The sequence below is a fragment of the Nicotiana tabacum genome, chromosome 1 (assembly GCF_000715075.1).
Source record: "Nicotiana tabacum cultivar K326 chromosome 1, ASM71507v2, whole genome shotgun sequence".
NCBI classification, from domain to species: Eukaryota; Viridiplantae; Streptophyta; class Magnoliopsida; order Solanales; family Solanaceae; genus Nicotiana; species Nicotiana tabacum.
In genome coordinates this window covers 3595358-3616212 of record NC_134080.1, presented here as the reverse complement: position 1 = coordinate 3616212, position 20855 = coordinate 3595358, and the positions used below count along the sequence as shown (strand labels likewise).

Sequence of the window (20855 nt, the reverse complement as noted above, 5' to 3'; positions counted from 1 at the left end):
TTTGGGACGTGTGTGCAAAATTTTAGGTCATTCGGAGGTGATTTGATAGGTTTCGGCGTTGTTTGTGGAATCTGGAAGTTTCTAAGTTCTTAGGCTTGAATCTGAGGTTGATTTGGTGTTTTGGTGTTGTTTTGAGTGATTCGAAGGCTCGAATAAGTTTGAATGATGTTATGGTATGTTTTGGCATGTTTGGTTGAGGTCCCGAGGGCCTCGGGTGTGTTTCAGGTGAGTTTTGGGTGAGTTCGGGCATTTTCGGAACTCAGGCATGGTTCTGGTGTTTAATTTTCGCTGTGGGGGAAGGGATTTTCCGCTGAGGGCGATGGATTTTCGCTGAGGTGGAGTAGGGAGCGCTGAGGCAGAAAATGGGGCATTGAGGCAGAAAATGGGGCGCTGAGACACTCCAGGGAAAGAATCTGCAGGTCCGTTGGTTCAACTTCGGAAGCCTATATCTTTTGATCTACAAGGAATTTTGAGATGATTCATAAACGAAAGTTGTATTCCTTCGTGTCTAGTTTCAAGAAAGGTAAATTAATAATAATTTTGACATATGTAGATAAAGTTATGGCCAAAATACTAAGACCTATCTATGCAGCCACCAGAAGCGCGGTCAGTGGTGATTTACCGCAGTCAACAGTGATTTACCATGGTCAACGGTGATTTTCCGCGGTCAACGGTGATAGGAATCCGAAAGGTGCACTATAAATACGATATTTGGGGTTATATTTCATATTTTGACCTAGAGAGCTCGGGCTTTGGCGATTTTTCGAGGGATTTTCAAGAAAACCATCGGAGTAAGTGATTTTTACTCAATTTTGGCTAAAATACAAGATTATAACGTTGGATTCATCATTTGAGTAGCGATTTGGGGTGAAAATTTGGGGAAAATTTGTGGAACTTCATAAAATGAATATTTGGGATTTGAAAGCCGATTCGGAGTCGGAATTGAGTGAAACTAGTATGGATAGTCTCGTAATTGAATGGGTTGTCAGATTTTGAGACTTTGTTTAGATTCCGAGACATGGGTCCGGGGGCCGGGTATGAGCAATTTTGGGATTCTTGAGTTAATTTGATTATTTTCGCTTGGGCTTTGTTCCTTTAGCATATTGATGATAATATACTGATTTTGGTTAGATTTGGAGCATTTGGAGGCCGATTCGAGAGGCAAGGGCATTGCGGGCTAGAGTTTGGACCGATTTGAGGTAAGTAATGATTGTAAATATTGTCCTGAGGGTATAAAACCCCGGATTTTATATCGTTGTGCTACTTTGAGGTGACGCACACGTTAGATGACGAGCGTGGGGTCGTGCACCATTAGGGATTGTGACTTGGTCCGTCTCGTACGACTATTAAGTCGCGTATTTGATTGAAAACTATTTGATATTATTGTGTTTGGAAATTATTATTCTGTTTTAGTCTAAATGTCAGGGTTTGGGCCTCATGCCAACTGTTTGGACCCTTAGGGGTTTTTTACTATTATTCCTCACTGTTTTGACTTAATATTTGTATTCAGTCATGCTATGTTTTACTGAATTCATAACTCATCTATATTTACTCCGTTTTGATACTTTAAATGATATTTTGAGCTGAGCATCATGTTTTACTGTTGCCCAAGTGGCTTGAGAGGTTTTTGATTGAGTGAGGCCGAGGGCCTGTGTTGTGAGGATATTATGGTATCGGCCTACGCGTCGCAGTATGTTGTACTGATTTGTGATATTGAGAGGCTGAGGGCCTGATTTATTATGCCACGAGGTGGCTTGTTATGTGAGTCCGAGCACCTGATTGATTATGCCACGAGATGGCTTCAAGTAGAGTATGGGCGTTATGAGTTCGGTTTTGGTTTTCGGGATAATCGGAATGGATTTGGAAGAACAATTCTCAACTTGAAGCTTTAAATTTGAATGGTTTGACCAAGTTTTGACTTCTCAAAATTCGATCTTGGATTTGGATTTTTATGATTTGGTTAGCTCTGTTAGGTGATTTTGGACTTGGGAGCGCGTCCGGAATGTATTTTGGAGGTTCGTGGTAGATTTAGGCTTGAATTGGCGAAATTAAAAATTTGGCATTTTCCGGTCGGCAGTGGAAATCTTGGTATAGAGGTCGGAATGGAATTCCGGAAATTGGAGTAGGTTCGTTGTGACATTTGGGACGTGTGTACAGAATTTCAGGTCATTCGGAGATGATTTGATAGGTTTCGGCGTTGTTTGTGGAATCTGGAAGTTTCTAAGTTCTTAGACTTGAATCCGAGGTCGATTTGGTGTTTTGGTGTTGTTTTGAGTGATTTGAAGGCTCGACTAAGTTTGAATGATGTTATGGGATGTGTTGACATAATTGGTTGAGGTCCCGAGGGCCTCGGGTGTATTTCGGGTGAGTTTTGGGCGAGTCCGGGCATTTTAGGAACTCGGGCGTGGTTTTGGTGTTTAATTTTCGCCGTGGGGGAAGGGATTTTCTGTTGAGGGCGATGGATTTTCGCTGAGGTCGAGTAGGGAGCGCTGAGGCACTCCAGGGAAAGAATTTGCAAGTTTGTTGGTCCGACTTCAGAAGCCTATATCTTTTGATCTACAAGGAATTTTGCGATGATTCAAAAATCAAAGTTGTAGCCCTTCGTGTCTAGTTTCCAGAAAGGTAAATAAATAATAATTTGAACATCTGTAAAGAAAGTTATGGGCAAAATACTAAGGCCTGTTTGTGCAGCCACCAGAAGCGCGGTCAGCGGTGATTTTCCGCGGTCAGCGGTGGTAAGAATCCGAAAGATACACTACAAATACGAGATTTGGGGTTTTATTTCATATTTTTACTTAAAGAGCTCGGGCTTTAGCGATTTTTTGAGGGATTTTCAAGAAAACCATCGGGATAAGTGATTCTAACTCAATTTTGGCTAAAATACAAGATTATAACGTTGGATAAATCATTTGAGTAGAGATTTGGGGTGAAAATTTGGGGAAAAATTGTGGAACTTTATAAAATGAATATATGGGATTTGAAAGCCGATTCGGAGTCGGAATTGAGTGAAACTAGTATGGATAGTCTCGTAATTGAATGGGTTGTCAGATTTTGAGACTTTGGTCAGATTTCGATACGTGGGGCCGGATTTGAGAAATTTCGGGATTCTTGAGTTAACTTAATTATATTCGCTTGGGCTTTGTTTCTTTAGCGTATATTGATGATAATATACTGATTTTGATTAGATTTGGAGCATTTGGAGGCCGATTCGAGAGGCAAGGGCATCGCAGGCTAGAGTTTGGACCGGTTTGAGGTAAGTAATGATTGTAAATATTGTCCTGGGGGTATGAAACCCCGGATTTCACATCGTTGTGCTACTTTGAGGTAATGCACACGTTAGATGACGAGCGTGGAGTCGTGCACCGTTGGGGATTGTGACTTGGTCCGTCCCGTACGACTATTAAGTCGCATATTTGATTGAAAACTATTTGATACTATTGTGTTTGGAAATTATTATTCTATTTTGGGCTGAATGTCATATTTGGGCCTTGTGCCAACTGTTTGGACCATTAGGGGCTTTTTACTATTGTTCCTCACTGTTTTGACTTAATATATGTACTCAGTTATGTTATGTTTTACTGAATTCATAATGCAGTCGTATTTACTCCGTTTTGATACTTTAAATGATATTTTGAGATGAGCATCATGTTTTACTGTTGCCTGAGTGGTTTGAGAGGTTTTTGACTGAGTGAGGCCGAGAGCCTGTGTTATGAGGATATTATGGGATCGGATTGCGCGCCGCAGCATGTTGTACTTATTTGTGATATTGAAAGGCCGAGGGGCTGATTTATTATGCCACGAGGTGGCTTGTTATGTGAGACCGAGTGCCTGATTGATTATGCCGCGAGATGACTTGTTATAGCGCTTGGGTTGTAGGAGCCCCTCCGGAGTCTGAACACCCCTAGTGAGCGCGGTACCCAGTGTGAGAGATGTGATATTGCCCGAGGGGCTGTTTTTGTTTCATGTTGTTGCCCAAGGGGCTAATTACGAGTGATTGTGAGGTAACCCGAGGGGTTGGTTCTATTGACATTGCCCGAGGGGCGGTTCATGGTACACGTTTTGCCCGAGGGGCTGTTTACGTTTCTATTCTTTTTCTCACTATTTTCATCACTCGTCTGAAGCTATTGAAAGATTATTTAAAATTGAAAGGTTTTACTGAAACTGAGTCTGTTTTACGAGATAAATGTTTTCTGTACTGTTTTGAGCAATGTACTGTATTTGTTGTAGTGTTATGACGTGAAATTATGTGTTTTCTTATTGCTCAGCTTTCATTTACTTTTATTATTTACTAAGTTGGCATACTCACATTATTTTTATAGAATAATGGTTTGATTTGAGAATTGTGTCGGCTGGCCTAGTTTCATGATAGGCGTCATCACAACCGGATCGATTTTAGGGTCGTGACAGAAAAAACCTCGAGCGGGTAGCGAGAGCGTATTGTTTAGTGATTTAGTGAACCCTAACACTAGTTGAAGGAATTTGGACAAGCTCTTGAGCTACATCCATAAATTCAAGTACCCCTCCTTCTCTTGTGCTTGCTTTAAACCTCTATGGCACTCACTCAGTTCATTTTTTATTGATTGGTATACTCAATTAGTGAAAAAAACAAACACAATAATACACCATTCACCATGTTTATACCTAATAGTAATCCGTAACGACATAAACCTCGTATACATGTACAAAAGTGAAAAACACAACGCTGATTTCCATAAGATTTAGTCCAACATCAGTTGTTCAAATTGGCATTTCACTGAGGTTGTAATTATCTATCGCCCATGAGAAATCAAGTGTTTACATCTCTCTTAGATTAAATGAAATGCCGATATATCATATCTATTACCAGAAATTTATTTTCTCGCTTGTCCAATACGAATATTAACCAAAAAATATAAGTTAACAAATAACAAGTACAAACGAATTCATATACATACATATCTAGGCCTAGAAAAGGATAAATTTTCTGCTCTTCTGGCCAAAATTCTTCATTGCGTAAGCAACATCAGCACCATGTTCATCAGACTGGATTTCCAGCTAGAGTCGTAATGTGTCTATTCAAGTGCACAATTGGTGAAGCCCTGACAATCTTTCTAGCTACTTCCAAAAAACTGTGACCAAAATAGAGAAAAAAGAAGTTGTAATATAACAAACATAAACATGACTTCAATTGATTAAGAAGTTTCAAACCTACACTTACGTGTAAGCGCATCTCTTTCCAACAATGCAGGAATCACGGTCCTTGCAAGATACCGTCACCAACCAAATCTATGTCAGTTTCTATATAATTGAGCCTTGGGCTATGCTCCCATCAATGCCTCGAGGATTCAGAAGCTACCTCACGCCCAACAGCTCCTTCAGATGCTCTTTACCACTGCATACAGAAACCATTCAACCACCTCATTAACAATCATAAGCACGCGCCGTAAGGAAGAAATCTGTGGAGTGAGCTTGAGTTCCTCTTTTTTAGTTCATAATGCAAGAATCCTGGGATAAGGAAAAACCTATTTCTTCCCTTTTACTACTGTAACAGCCCAGCCCGCTAGTGATATTGTCCGCTTTGGGCCTAGGCCCTCACGGGTTTAAAACGCGTCACTAGGGTCTAAGGCTTGTTAACTTATATACACAGCATCCCTCTTGTGTTTTTTAGGATAAAGAAAAACCTATTTCTTCCCTTTTACTACACTACAGGAGACCCCAGTAGTTTACTCAGGACAATTCAAGGCCATTTATCTTATCATTGGATGCACAAATCCCCTCTTTGCCAAAGGAATGCTTACTGAAGGGAAATGTTAACTACTTGATTAAAAAAGAAATAGTCAGTCCTTGAAAAAAGAAATAGTCGGTCCTTGGACTATAATATATCACATCGGCTATTAGTTTCACAGCAGATGGAGTTTCTATAATGTCATAACTTGCTAAGACCAAAAAACTAGAGTTGTCTCTATCCAGATCTACTAATGGAAACCAAAAGACTAGTTACAGCAAGCATAGAGAGGCAAAATTCTTTTTTCCCCGTGCCGAAACTAAAGAGGATTCTGAATCATGTCCACTAAAGATCAATTCAGAAGGTTGATATTGATAATCCTCTATTATAATATTGTTCTAATTCTATCTATTATCCTCTGTCCTTTACCAATTTACACTGAAGTTGCCGTAACTGCTCAAGTCCTTTTACCATATAATGCTATAAGGCCCATAACATCACTTTTATGAAGCGAGCTCAACAGGTCATATTTTGCTAATTGGTCATAATTTTGCTTTTGGAAAACGTTTTTTTTCTCTTTCTTTACTTCTTCTAAAGCGAGGCGGCCACATTTTACAGTTCTGGCAATATTCTATAATTTACTAAGGATGGATAGGAAGTAAAGAAAAATTCTGTTAGAATAAAAGCAATTTGAGGTTCGGGCCACAGAATTCAACTGCAGCAGCCTTCTGATCGCAAGACTTGTGAAGTATAAGATTTAGAAATTCCTTTTTGTAATGAAAAGTAGAAAATTTGTTTACAAATAAGCTTATCAGATTCAAGCAGCTTCCATCCTCATGATATTTTACCATTTATGTTGAAATAAAAAACACTATATAATGTGTAGATGTAACATTAATTTATAAAGAAACTAGCAGACTCAGAAGTACCTGTCCGGAAATGAAGGAATTATCTCTTCAAGAACATGTAGCATTAAGGAGTTAGTGGTCTCATCAGAGAAGCTTCCCCTGTCCTTGAGAACTGTAAAGAAATTAGTAAACACCAGCCTTCAAAAATACAAAAATTTCAAACTTTCAAGGATTGGAAGCAAGAGAACCAGTATAGGGGACCATATTTTGGTAAAGGTTCATATTTCAAAGCTCCTTCAGAGGATTTTGAATCATGTCACAATAATAGCAAATTCACATTATGAAACTTTGCTGACAATCACTCAAGCTATCTAAAACCATCCATAACTTTCAAGTGTCCAGGGATTTAGCAATAGCAAAGTAACTTGGAGGAATTTACGCGCAATTCTCTTGTAGATATTACAAAGGTTAGGATTCAGCAACATCAACGTACCATTGCAGTATCAATCTCACTCACTTAAGCATATTATCTTCAGATAATAAACAACCATTCTACTCCCTGCTTGGTTTTCATTTGTGCCTTGTTTTATTCTAAATCTCAATTTTACTATGCGCCTGTCCTATCCATTCTATTCTTTTTTTAAGAGCCTCTCTGTGTTCATCTTCCCTTTTTCTTACTGAAACATACTTTTCGACAGGTTCTTTGACTTCTCATACAACGTAGAGTCTGCCACCTAAAAAGCATCACATAAGTGACATCCCACACATTCTTGACAGCATTCAGAAGTCAAAATAGGAAGATAAATTGACCTGAAGAAACAGAATATCGAAAAGATAAAACAGCAATCAGAACAAATTGCAGTATCACCAACAAGATATGTAAGAATCCTTTTTTATCTCTCAGCGGATATAATTCCTTTTTCTTTTTTGCCTTTTTATCCTACTCATTCAGGTACAAGGTTCAAATCCCACCAAAAGCCCTCCTTTCTTATGATCTTTTCCTCTGCCACTATTTCCTACCCCAACAACAGCAACATCTCAATCCTAATATATTTGGGTCAGCAAAAGAAGAATAAAGAAAAGAAAAAGGGAACAAAATAAATCTAAAGTGCTCAACCTAAAATCTCATTTCATTTTGTACTATTCAGGACACCTTTTTAATAGCAATCCTACAGAATACCCACCCATTGCCATACCAATGAGATGAAGCATCAATAGAACATGCAATCCTACGCGTAATAATTGTTTCCCTTTTTTACTTGCACTAGGTCTTTCCCCTAGAATGTGTTTCCAAAGGCATTTTCAGGCATGTTTAACTGCCTTTGAGAAAGAGTTCAACCGAGCCGAGCCAAGATAGATAAATTTTCATGCTACGTCTGAGTAGGCTCATATAGTGCATAATCCCCCCAGATAATCTTTAAAGGTGTGACTTGTTGGTCAGAGCAAGATTGAACAGTTGAGATCTCAACTTTCACAGGATAAGATATTCAGAACAGCCACTTCACTAGGTAGGCATAGTGCTTCCCGTAACTCAAAATGCAGGTATACTAAACCTTACGAGAGTTTTCCAAGCACGATGTTCCTTAAGTGACGCCTTAGAAATTTAAATGCCCATGGAGTGCTGTTTAGACATGGAAAATATAAAAAGCAAAGGCAGGAACAGAGAATCTGTCTAAAACAATCAAAAGACATTATCTTTTTTCAGTGACTACCCAATTGTTTAGACTCAGAAGCAGCACAAGGAGAGTTCTGGGTTCACATACCTTCAAAATTGTTGGGATCTGATGTATTGCCTTGGAGATATGATACATCATCATCAGATAACTGTAGCCCATCCAACTGAGCAAACTTATTCAACATACAGCCGACAAGACTGTAAGCAACCATACTAGTATCATCAGAAGCTTCCTGAATAAGAAGATACTGATTTTTACTCAAGTTGTTCCTGCGAGACGATGCATTTTTTTCTTCTGAACACTCTTCCGATGTATATCTTGGTGGCCTGCATCCTAGATGCCATGCAACTTCTTTTTGATCCATATCGTTCCTGTCTGATCCTATATTAGGCAAGAAAGTTGTAGAAAATTTATTCTGATCTCTGGTGGACATAGATGGGCACGAATGCTTTCCTCTGTGCTCGCCCATGCTTCTAAAATGGTAATCTTTTCCACTCATACTCTTAGCACCTTCTAAGAATGACGAGGAATTGTCAAACCAATTGGAATGAACTGAATCTACTTCATCGGTATACATTGACTCAAGTTTGACGTTCAACTTGTGTTTGGGTGAAAGCAGAGAGGATAAAGACTTGGAGCCACATTGGTTTATCTCACCGACACTTTCTAATTGGCTGTATGAGAAATTAGAATCAGACCTACAATTTCGAGGATGATCAGAAAGATTCTCATCTTCATCACCAGCTTCAAAATAAGTTTCCTCGATGTTCTCCATGTATGCATTAGCAAAGTCTTCACTGACATCACTTTCAGCAAGTAAATCCCAAACAATTTGTTTTATCTGAGCACTAATATTCAGCACACATTCTACTTCCTCTTCAACCTCCTTATTTGAGTAGGTTTTCTTAGATGCATGCCTAGATGTTTTGTTAATAATAGCAAGACTTTCTAGTAAACTTTCAGGTATAGACTGCAAGTCGCTGCATTCGAGAAGATACTCAGTCAACAGTTTCCTCACTTTCACACGCAAACGAACACTTTCTTTGGCAGCTTTATCATTCGAATCCAGTACAAGCGGCAAATTTCCCAACTCCGCAAAACTTATTTTTCTTTTATCATCTAGTATCCTGATTGCTTTTGCTATATCATTCTGCAATGCTTCTATATCTGGTGAAAGTTTTTGGAACACCATCTGAGAGGGACAATCAGGTTTTGGCTTTAACATTAAGGTTGCCACGGACAAAGCCTTGGCCAGGGGTTCTGGTGGCTCATCCCCTTCTTCATAGTCTGATAGTATTTCCAAAGATGTTCTCCTGATTTGTTTAACTAAATTTTCAATATTCCACCCTATTCGTTTAGACTGCATCTTAGGGGTGTATCCAGTGACATCCCTGAGATTTCTATGCATTTTACTCAAAGTTAGAAGAGACAGCTCCTCAAGTCTATCCAGTATATAAATAGCAGCACTTCGAAAGGATATGGAGGTAGAACAAAGAACCCCATGGTTAACATGGAAGTTTTGAGGATCATTGAGGAGTTGAGAAATTCTTTTAATCCGACTTTGACTGGAATCATCATGGTTATGGAGAATTTTGGGAAGAAATTGCTTTATTATCCTTCTCGTTTGCCAATTGGTTTTCTCAAAAGTAATTGAACCACCAGTTACTGTCTCCGCAATACAGCATAACCCCTTGTTGTTCATCTTATCAAGCAGGGAATATATGCATCCCAAATTCTCAGCTGAATTAAAGAGCAATATGGCTGGAGCATCAGGACCTGTCCTTTCATCCTTATGCACTCCAAATGCCTTTGCAACAGAAGTTCTAATATTTTCATAATATAACTGCAATTAAGACACACAGAAACTATATCAGCTTAGTGGGGGGAAAAATTTTGCAACTTAGTTTAACAAAAGCAGATAATATTCAATACAAAAAGAATCAGATTTTTTAAAAATAAAGAGTGCATGAATACTCAAACTCTTTTGCTTCAGAAGTTACATATAAGCAGTATCATTTGGATTTTTAAAAAAAATAAACTGAGGTATGTTTTATCTACTTCGACTTGCAGAATGTCATTACATCAGCAAGCATTAGAAAGAACACTTACATCATCTTTTCTAATCAATGATTCAGGTAAAGTCCTGCAGATACAGAATCAAAGAGTAGACGTGGAGTTAGAAGTGCAAAAAGTTTACTAGGAAAACAACAAGCAACCATTGCTAATGCAATATGAATCCAGATAACAAAATACATAAACAAGAGCAACCCACATAATAAGGTACTGTATACTTTTAATCAGGCTGTAGAAAGAGTATAAGAAACCTCTTTCATAAAAACATACAATGCTTTAAAAGAGCCAAGGAGACTGATATCACAAAGTGTGGCCTACGTATTGGATCTATTTCTGTGTTTAAACAAGCACACTTGGAAAAATAGATTTCAAAGTTTAGCAACAAGGAGCGTAAACTGTGGATGGTCTTTACTTACTACAAAATTCTGTAGATGGAGGTCACTGATCACAAATATGAATATGGTGTTGATACTCTCTGATGGAACTCAGAAAGAAACGATGGTTTAAACAGTTGTTCGATGTGGAGGGGCATTAGGAGAGGATTGGATAAGAGATTGGGTGTCATCACTTATGTCCATCTAATCCATCAACCTTGGGGACTGCTAATTTCTGGGTCAAATCATACTACAATCAACACTAAGAGAATATAGGATTAAGGATCCTTGAAAGGCATGAGGCAATGCATATCACATTTAAATTCTGTAGTTTTTGCATGGGAAGATAGTCGATACATAAGTAATCACATCTTACTGGTGATTGTCTGTGAAGTATTATGGTTAGTAACTGTTGTGTTCTTTTCAGAGGGGCCGAAGACTGTTAACCATCTGCTATTGCATTGTCCCTGAGCTTTAGTGTGCTGGTCACTTGTGTTGTGCTGGCAGGGTTCAATGATATATGCCCCCCATCAGTAGAAAAGTTGTTAATGGCTGGAAAATGCACTTCAAAGAAAAATATATACGAATATGGAGAAATATCTCCGCAAGTCTCTTTTAGTGCATCTCAACGGAAAGGAATAATCAGCATTTAAGAGAAATTGAAACGGAACTCACTTCACTTCTATCAGAACTCTTGGGAACGCCTTTTCATTGATATTATAACTTATAAGTGATTGTAGAATTCTGATATTTGCGTTTTTTTATTTGGGTGATATTTGCGTATTTTTGGAAAGTATCCTTGCAATTGGCTATTTCTGTAAGTGCCTTTGTCCTTGGACTTGCATGAGCTGTACAACAACAACAACAACAACAAACCCATTGTAATCCCACAAGTGGGGTCTGGGAAGGGTAGTGTGTACGGCTGTACGCAGACCTTACCCCTATCTATGAAGGTAGAAAAAATGCAATCCATATTTGTGGACGCTGATAATAAGGACCATGTACACTTATTATATTTCATCTCATTTACAAATATCAAGTTTCAGAATTTCATTAGCTACATAAACCGTCATTAAAATGTGATTCATTACATTATGGTCTGCAAACATATAAAATGAAGTATCACAACACTCAGCAAGTGTTCTTTAACACGACTTCCCTGACTTAGCCAAAGCTAATAAAAGAAGAAGGAAATTTCGCAAAGGGATAGTCCAGAAAACTATAATGAAATTCACAGACAATTGCATCCCAATATCTGTGCATTCAATTGAGCACTCAATTTGCAAATATTCAATGACGAAAGCAGTGCAATGACTAACATGCCCTTTCTAGGGAGAGATGCTATTACTAACTAGACAGCCATAATCCAAGAAGTGGAAAAGAAGAGTTTTTACAAAAAAGATATAGAAAATTTAAAGACAAAAGAAGGTTCTCACATATCACCATGAGGTTTGAGTCTTTCCATCTTTTTTCGCTCTCGTTCCGATAAATGCAAGTCCATTAACCACCTGCAGAATGAATTTCTTATCTCTAACATAATACTCAAAATCGATTATTCCCATTTCCCACAAACACTTCATACGTTACTGATACAAAGAAAATTACACCCTCCGTCTAATTTAATACAACAGTCTTCCCATTTTAGAACGTCCTAAAATGTTTGACACCATCTTATTTCTACACAAACTTACATTGAATTCATTTAATTATTCAACTTTTTTTTATAAGTAAATTTTATTTCACTTGTATAAACTGAACAAAGGCTGCGCAAGTAGTTAAGAAACTATTCATACTTTATAATGTTTTGTCTATCAAACTAATTTTTCAATTCTTACTTGAATAGTTTCTTCCACGGCCATTAATCTCTTATAAATCAAGTGAAACACAATTATATAAAATGAGAAAGAGGGAGTATTAAACAAAACGAAAGTTACACTCATTAATTGGCAAAGTTCATCAATGTGCTAACAGTATCTAAATCCAGGTCAATGAAGTGGGTTGAAAACCATGAGGTCTCAGGTTCAAATAACAATGGCGGCAAAAGCACTAGGTGATTTCTTCCCATACGTCCAAGTCTTGGTGAACAAAGTTACCTAACACTGGTACAGGTGGGAGGTAACAGGTACCCGATGGCATAGTTGAAGTGCGTGCAAGCTTGGCCTAGACACCATCGTCATCCCAAAAAATTCGATCGTAGCATTGTATTATATTTAAAACGAAGAGTTAAATTAAGGTCAGAAGATAAAATTAAAAGGTTTACCTTCTTTTGAGCCTTAGGTCTTTATCTTGCTGCTTCAATTGAGATAGCAACACCCTACAATCCTCCATATAGCCCTCCATTTCTCCTATTCTTTCACAACAGATAAGAAAATATAGGGGTTTCAGGCTTCAAGTGATTCTTCAATTCTACATGAAACTTAAAATCAATTAAGAAAGGTTTTTTTTTTTTGCGTGTAAAATTATTTATTTAAAGTTTTCAGAAAATTTATCATTACTACTCAAACTCAATTTAGTATAACCATTATCACACATAAATCAAATAAGACGAATATTTATTTTTAAAAAATACAAGGAAGTAGTTATAAGCTTTGTTAAAAAATGGGAACAAACCCGGCATTATAATCCAAAATTCATAAAGATTTGTAATTTACCGCTAAAAATTATTGTAAAGTGTATAAAGAAAAATATCGAGAAACAGAGAAAGAGAAACATACTATTTGATTTCATAGAACGAGGGACTTGGCGGCACAAAGAGATGAAAAGGAGGCAATAGAGGAAGACAGCGCCAGCGTAATGTGGGCGAGAAATTGAGAGTGAGTGGAGTTCGAATTTGGGTCTATTTATTTGTTGTTTATCCAGCCCGCTATACTTGGAAACAAATCCAGTCCGTTAGAAGTAACTTGGGCTTGGGCCAAGGTCCTTCCATTCAGGTTATCAAAACTTGCCTTGTTGTATCCCTCTTCTTTGTCTAAAATTTGTATGCAAAGTAAAATATTTTAAACGGGCCATTTTATACACATCGTGAATCGTGTCGCGTGAAATGCACCCCCAATTTACGACATGTTTATTTTTATTATTACTTTTGAAGTTGGGGGGGTCGAGTCACGCAAGCGTGCACTCAAATTTTGGGGTTACGTATCATGACTATGTCACGGGAACGGTACCCATAGTCACAATAATTTTATTAAGCGCGCCTAAAGCAAACTACGAATGTTCACAAGTTGTTTATTTTTTCTAAGGTTTGAGATCAAATGTGAAGGTTTAAGAGTTATGGAATTTATTTGAGGAAATAAGATGTTTAATTTTTTCAAGTCGTTCTCCCTGGTCCGTTGCTTATCAAGGCGCAATGAAATTTATACTAATGCAAACTTAGAACAGTCATGAGATTCTCATAAACCATACTTTAGAAAACCAACTGCAGAGCAAATGTTTTACAAAATGGCCACATTCGATGCAATTGTTTAGGTTGCTGATTGCATGATGGTCTATTACTAATACTATACATTTGAGTCAATACTCTTCATGAGTTTACTATGCAACATCAAAAAAGGACAGGGCAGCCCGGTGCACTAAGCTCCCGCGTATGAGCGGGATTCGGGGAAGGGCTGGACTACAAAGGTTATTGTACGCAGTCTTACCCTGCATTTCTGCAAGAGGAAATTTTCGCTAGAGGAAGGGGTCGAACCTTCGACCTTGTGGTTAACAGCCACACGCTCTAACCAACTGAGCTACTCCAGCTTCTTACTATGCAACATCAAACTGGATTTAAAACTACAGATCCAATCCTCCCCATGGCTACAAGCTAGTTGTCACAATATAGCCATTTTACACTATTAGCCAAATCCGAGCTTATGTTCTTCCATCCTATTTCTTTTGATTCTCATTGGTGCTGACCATTTAGTGAGGATTCTTTTCAACGCCAGAAAACATCCAATTAGTCGAACAAAATTACTCACACTTCATGAAGTCCAGATTCAATCAACGAACACACGGAGTTGCTCTAATTCTCATGAAATCCAGATTCAATCAACACTCGGCTTTCAATTCATTTTATTAATGTTCTACTCATTGTTTGAAATTAAATCTAACAAATAAATTCATATAATAGCAACAGATAAACTAAACAACAACATTGATTCCATAATGAAACAAAATTGAGATAATTTTATGGAGAACATACCTAAACTGCACAAGGATCAAATTTAGAAGAGAAGAAAGCCAAATAAGCTGGAATCAGTAAATTGGAGCTCGGAAGAAAGAGAATCAACAAAACGCAGCTTCAACTTCTGAATCCAAAATCAAACTCGAACACCCAGAAGTTGTAGAAGTAATGCAGCAGAAATCGGAAGAGCCTTTGAAATTCTCTTTTCACTCAATTTTCTCCTGTTTTTCTTTTGAAGCTTTTATGTGTATCTATCTTCTTCTTTTTTGGATTTCCAACTTTTAGCTCTTCTCTGTGATTGTGTTCAAATTTCAGATCGTGAGAGCATGCGTGTGTGAGAATGAGAGAATCAGTGAGAATGAGAGCGCGAGGGTTGGGCTGGGGCTGGGGAGATGGAAGACAGAACGACGTCGTTTTGGAGTTCTATGGCGTCGTTTGGCTGGTCCTTGAAGCCAGATGGGCGGACCAGGTATCCAAGCTGGGCTGGGGCCTGGGTTATATGTTGAAATTGGGCCTAGAAAAATCGGCCCAGGTGCTTAATTGAGCGCAAAAATTGCACGGGGCGCCCTTTTTAACCTGTAGCCGCTTTGTCTTTCCGTTTGTACCCGTATCAGTTTTTTTGTTAAAAGCCATTTGAAAAGACTATTTTTTCCTTCTTTATTAAAAGACTACTTTCTCTCCAAGTATACGCTAGTCCTCTACTGTCTCTATCTTTTTCTCCCGTTATTCGCGTTTTTTTGATTTGCTCTTCTCTGAAATCAAAGGGTTTTCGTCGTTGTTTTGAATTTTCAACTGCTAGTCGTCGTTGTTCCCACATTACGATTTAATCATAGGTACATTGCATTAACTTTCTGGGTTTTATTTACGATTTAATTTCTGATTTTGGGTTTGATAGTCATATATTTATGATAGGGTTTAGTTTGATAAGCTCATTAGTTTTACTTTTACGTTTCTATTTTTAGGTTTTTTGAACGAGTGTTTATGTTGTTAATGAAAATTCTATAAATTCTTCTGTGATTAGACGCTCAAATTTTTAAAAAATTTCAGAGTTAAACAGATGATAATGATACCTTAGATAGGAGCTGAAGTTTTTTTCATGTTTTGGCATTATTTTTTATTTTGAATTTGTGTTTTGTTTTTTTGCTGAATGTTTTGTGCTTGTATGGAGAACCAGAATTAAGTTTTTGTGTTTGTAACTGGTGACTTCCATCTTTAGGAGCTGAAGTTTTTTGTGTTTGTAATTAGTGAAGTCCAGCTTTAGGAGATGAAGTTTTTGTGTTTGTTACTAGTGAACTTCAGCTCTAGAGCTGAAGTTTTTGTTTTATACTTGTCGAACTTCAGCTCTAGAGCTGAAGTTTTTGTGTTTGTAACTGGTGAATTCCATCTTTAGGAGCTGAAGTTTTTTGTGTTTGTAACTGGTGAAGTCCAGCTTTAGGAGATGAAGTTTTTGTGTTTGTTACTGGTGAACTTCAGCTCTAGAGCTGAAGTTTTTGTTTTATACTTGTCGAACTTCAGCTCTAGAGCTGAAGTTTTTGTTTTATACTTGTCGAACTTAAGCCTTCTTAGGTGTTGAAGTTTTAAATGATCTTTTTGATAATGTCTTGATGTTATTATTTGTATCTTTTACTTTTTTGGACAGATGGCTCCTAAAGCACCTAAAGATCCTAAAGCACCTAAAGATCTTAAAGTAGCTAAAGAAGGCAAAGCACCTAAAAAACCTAGACTACCTGTAGTAGCACCAGGTCCTTATGTCCCTGAGCCTCCACCTATAGTACCAGGACAAAAATATTTTGAGTTTACATAATGGTTTAACTCTAAGGGTTACTGGAAGGGGAACCATGATTTGAAGAGTTTAATTGCAAATTTCTTGACTCCTGCACAAATGGATAAGCTTAATAATGGTGCATTTAGATACATTATTGCTATGGAGAATTTCAAATGCAGCATGAAGTTGGTTCATTGTCTGTGTCTTTCTCGAATATTCATGAATGATCGAGACTCCATTAGTTTCAAGATTTTTGGGCATGATGTTTCCTTCACCCTTGAAAGACTTTCACATTATGTGTGGTTTGCGGATCACAACACATAATATTGAAAAACCATTTAATCGAGAGAGCACTATTCTGAAGCGCTATTTTGGTAAGTCCAAGGGTGTGAGTTTGAAGGATATTCGAAGTTTTATGACTCGCAATGTAATTCCAAAGAATGTTGTGAATCATGCACACGTATGCGAGAGTGATGATGATGCAGATAAGCTTATGGAAATTTTTATTGTATAGTCTATTCTGTTTGGAAAAAATACTGAGTTATGTGTGATTGAGGAGCATGCATCTATCGTTGAAGACGAGAAGCTTTGTATTGAATATCCTTCGGGTAATATGGCTTATGAGAAGCTCATTTATTCACTGAAACATGCATTGGACAAGCAGAACAAACATCATGCAACTGCGTATAAACTTACTGGATTTCCATATCCGTTATGTGTTTGGTTCTATGAGCGCTTCCCAGATATTCGGGAGAAGTATGTAGCAGAGGATGAGTACCTTGATATGCCTCAGGCCCCCAGGATGTTACGTTATATATGCGTGGGAGAGGCTAAATATCCCGAACTTTATTATATGTTCAAAACTCATGAAGTAAGTTACTTTTTTTTTATTTTTGTATTTGTGTTTATATGCTGATGTATTAGTTTTTTTCTCCTCATAATATACCTTTTTGTATTAAACAGAGATATCGCGACTTTAGGGTATTGGATATAATTCCTACAGAAGAGGAATTGAATTCAATGCCTTTAATTGGGAAATTACCGTGCAGTCGGATTCGTTCATATGTAGTTAATGCAGTTCCTTTAACTGGTAAATCACCATGTACTCTGAGTCGATCAAAAGAATTGAATCGAACTCCTATCATTGGTAAATCACCACCTACAAAGAGTCGATTAAAAGAAGCGAATCAAACTCATGACATTGGGGAATCACCACGTAGTTGGAATCAACCAAAAGAACCGAATCAAACTCTTTTTATTGGTGAAGCATCTCGTACCAAGAGTCGTTCTACCTCGTCTACATCTGACTTTGATGACGATGAATTACTTGATACAATATGCTCTGTAAGTTTTGATCTGAAGTTTTTTGGGTTTGTTTTTGTAAAAGTACAACATGTTTTTTGAGCTGAAGTTTTCTTCTATATCTGAATTTTTGTTGTGTATTTATTGTAGAGGTTAACGACGGAGGTTCAAAGGCATGCAGAAAAAGAAAGAAGCACGATCGTGAATGAAGTTTTTGATACGTTTAAAAAGGAGGAGCGAACTGCTATTGTGGATGCGGTTTTTGTAAAAGTGAAGGTAAGCTAATTTATAGAGAAGTCTTTTTATTTATGCTGATTTTATTTCAGATTAATCATTGTTAATAATTTTTTTTTCTAGGAATATTTCGATGAGAAGATTGGACAGTTGTTTATGATTGTCAACAAATCAAATGAAATGGACGATGGCAATTTTGATTTGAGTAAGCATCGAGAATATGACAGGAGGAACGACTGTTACAAAGATCCATTGGCTTTTGAAGGCGATCAACATGTTCAAGAACAAGTTGAAGAGCATAATTCTAGTGTAGCTAGATTGAGCAGAGATGTAAATGATGAAGAACATTTATCAACTGAGAATATTGGAAGCAAGCAAGGTGCACATAATTAAGTTGTTGAGAGTGAAGAACATACTGCTCATGATGCATTGCGTAAAGTCGCAGATGATAATGCTACACATAATGAAGCAGTTGTTGAAGGCATTGAACATGTTCAACAACAAGGTGGAGAGGAACAATCCAATGTCTGTAGACAGAGTAAAGGTGGAGAGAAAGGTGCAGATGATCAAGTTGTTGGCACTGAAAAACATGCACCGAGTTGTGCTTTGGAAAGTGATATTGGAAATCAAGCACCTGTTGGTACTTTAAATCTGAAAGACGATCGTTATGCAGGAGTAATAGCGATTTGCAATGAACTTCTAGGTGGTGATACACAGGAAGTTGTTACTACATGTACAAAGTGTGAAGTTTATAATATTTCAATTATACCTTAGATAGGAGCTGAAGTTTTATTTTTATGTGTTTGTGTTTTTTGTAAAAACTACAGGATGTTTTTTGGTGAATGTTTTGGTTTGTAACTGGTGAACTTTCAGCTATAGAACTGAAGTTCTTTTTTTATAACTGTCGAACTTTAGCTCTAGAGCTGACGTTTTTTTTTTGTAACTGTCGAACTTCAGCTCTAGAGCTGAAGTTTTTTTTGTAACTATCGAAGTTTTTGTTTGTGACTGGCTAACTTCAGTCTTCTTAGAGTTGAAGTTTTAACTGTTTTTTTATAATATCCTGTAGTGAAATTTTCACTACAGGTATAAATTTTTTCTATGTTTTATATATAGAAAAACTAGTTGATCTATTCCCCCTCTTTTACGAAAAAGTAAAATGCTGTGGAAGTTGAAACTAGTCGTGGTTCAATTGCCACAACTCAAAAACTCTCTGATGATGCTCAATTGAATGAAGGTAGAGTTGAGAAAAACCTTCCAGAGAATATTGCAACGGTCGTCGACGTTGGTTCACAATTGAATGATGCTGGAAATACTGATATTGAGAAAGGCATGCAGCCTGGGGAAACCACAGCGGAAGACAAACGTAAAGGTATTCTATAGATCATGAATTTATTATATTTGATCGAAGTATATTTTTTACATTTTGAAATTTTACATATTTTATTTTCTTTTTTATGTTTTTGAATGATTTTTCAGAAAGACTAGAGGCAGCTCGAAAAGAATTGGGTGAGATTTTGCAGCAATATGAAAAAGGAGAAATACATATACTCACACCTGTTGACTCACAGACAGGTGTGAAGTGTGTTGGTATTATTTTATAAAATTTAGTAAGTATTATTTATTTATCTGTGTCGCAACACTTAGACCAAGTAATTATTTTCTGCAATTTGATTACTGGCTGTTTTATTGCCTAATGTGTGTTCTCTATCAGTTTTATTTATGTTTATATTTTCCTTGCTTTTGCATATCTCATATGATGCATCGGAACTGCTTCCAAAACCTAAAAGAAGGAAGATTTCTAGTTCTCTTATATGTGACACCATGATATCCCCAACTTCAATTTATGTTCACTTTCACTTGGTAGTACACAAGGGGCTGATTCAAAAGGTAATTCTGTTGTTGTTGTTGTTCGTGAAGAGACAGAAGAACGTCGTGAACAGCAGGGAATTGGTCAAGCATCTGCCACGATGGCTGTAGTTTCCCCTCTGTTGTTGAACAGCAGCAGTTAGTTGTGACGGAACAGCAGGGAGAGAAGGCAAAAGGAAAACAATATAAAAAAAGGGAAAAGGATGCGTATGGAGAGTATTTGGTTGAGATCTCCTTATGTAGTTTATAAGAAAAAGCAAAGGGGGCAAGATTGGATAGTAGGAAAGAATAGAAGAAGGTGTCCCTTCCATTATGTTAATCAAGACAGTGGATTGATGCAAAGATTTAAAGAGTGGTTAGAGATGGATGCTAGTGAATATGATTCCAATCCATTCAGATTAGCTGGACTTGATATTCAAAAATCATTCTTTACCGAGCTTATGGACCTTGACTCTGATCTTACGGATGAAGTAAGTTATTAAGTTTGTTTTTGAATTGGTTTTCAACTGTATTTCCCAAAAGTTTAGCTTATTTTTCTGTAGTATAGCTTTATTCATAGTAAACTGCTGAAGTTTTTTAGCTTATTTGCTAAAACTGAATATGCTTAAGTTTTTGTCATGCTGTTTGTAGTTGTGTAATGTGTTTTTTTCTAAACTTCATAGTGGTAATTTCACATGTTATCATTTGTCGTTGTCCATTTGCAGCATATTGATGTGGGCGTATATTACTTGCGCAAAAAATATTGCTATCACCTTCCACGTTATACAAAATCAAGATGTGCAGTAACAGATTTACTTTTCGATGAGTATATGACTATCCTGGATAGTATTCATCCTTCAGAAGAAAAGTTG

The 20855-nt window shown here is 37.2% G+C and overlaps 1 protein-coding gene and 1 non-coding gene across 10 annotated transcripts; both read right to left on the bottom strand.

The window, feature by feature from the left end:
* Positions 1-4849: 4849 nt before the first annotated feature.
* Positions 4850-15197, bottom strand: LOC107797964 (uncharacterized). Of its 9 annotated transcripts, none has more exons than XM_016620885.2 (8): positions 14856-15197; positions 12936-13025; positions 12112-12183; positions 10338-10371; positions 8316-10071; positions 6634-6724; positions 5192-5371; positions 4850-5108 (listed from the first exon to the last, which is right to left on the bottom strand). In XM_016620885.2, the coding sequence occupies exons 2-7, from the start codon at positions 13013-13015 to the stop codon at positions 5332-5334; spliced, it is 2073 nt and encodes a 690-aa protein (XP_016476371.2). In that variant the 5' UTR covers positions 13016-13025; positions 14856-15197; the 3' UTR covers positions 4850-5108; positions 5192-5331. The 9 variants fall into 9 exon arrangements, with proteins under 9 accessions (XP_016476371.2, XP_016476368.2, XP_016476370.2 ...); XM_016620882.2 differs by having other exon boundaries at positions 5198-5371; XM_016620884.2 differs by having other exon boundaries at positions 5198-5371; positions 12936-13020; positions 14856-15195.
* On the bottom strand, positions 14340-14413 carry TRNAN-GUU (transfer RNA asparagine (anticodon GUU)). Its single transcript has one exon. It is a non-coding gene; the product is annotated as a tRNA-Asn (tRNA).
* Positions 15198-20855: the final 5658 nt, after the last annotated feature.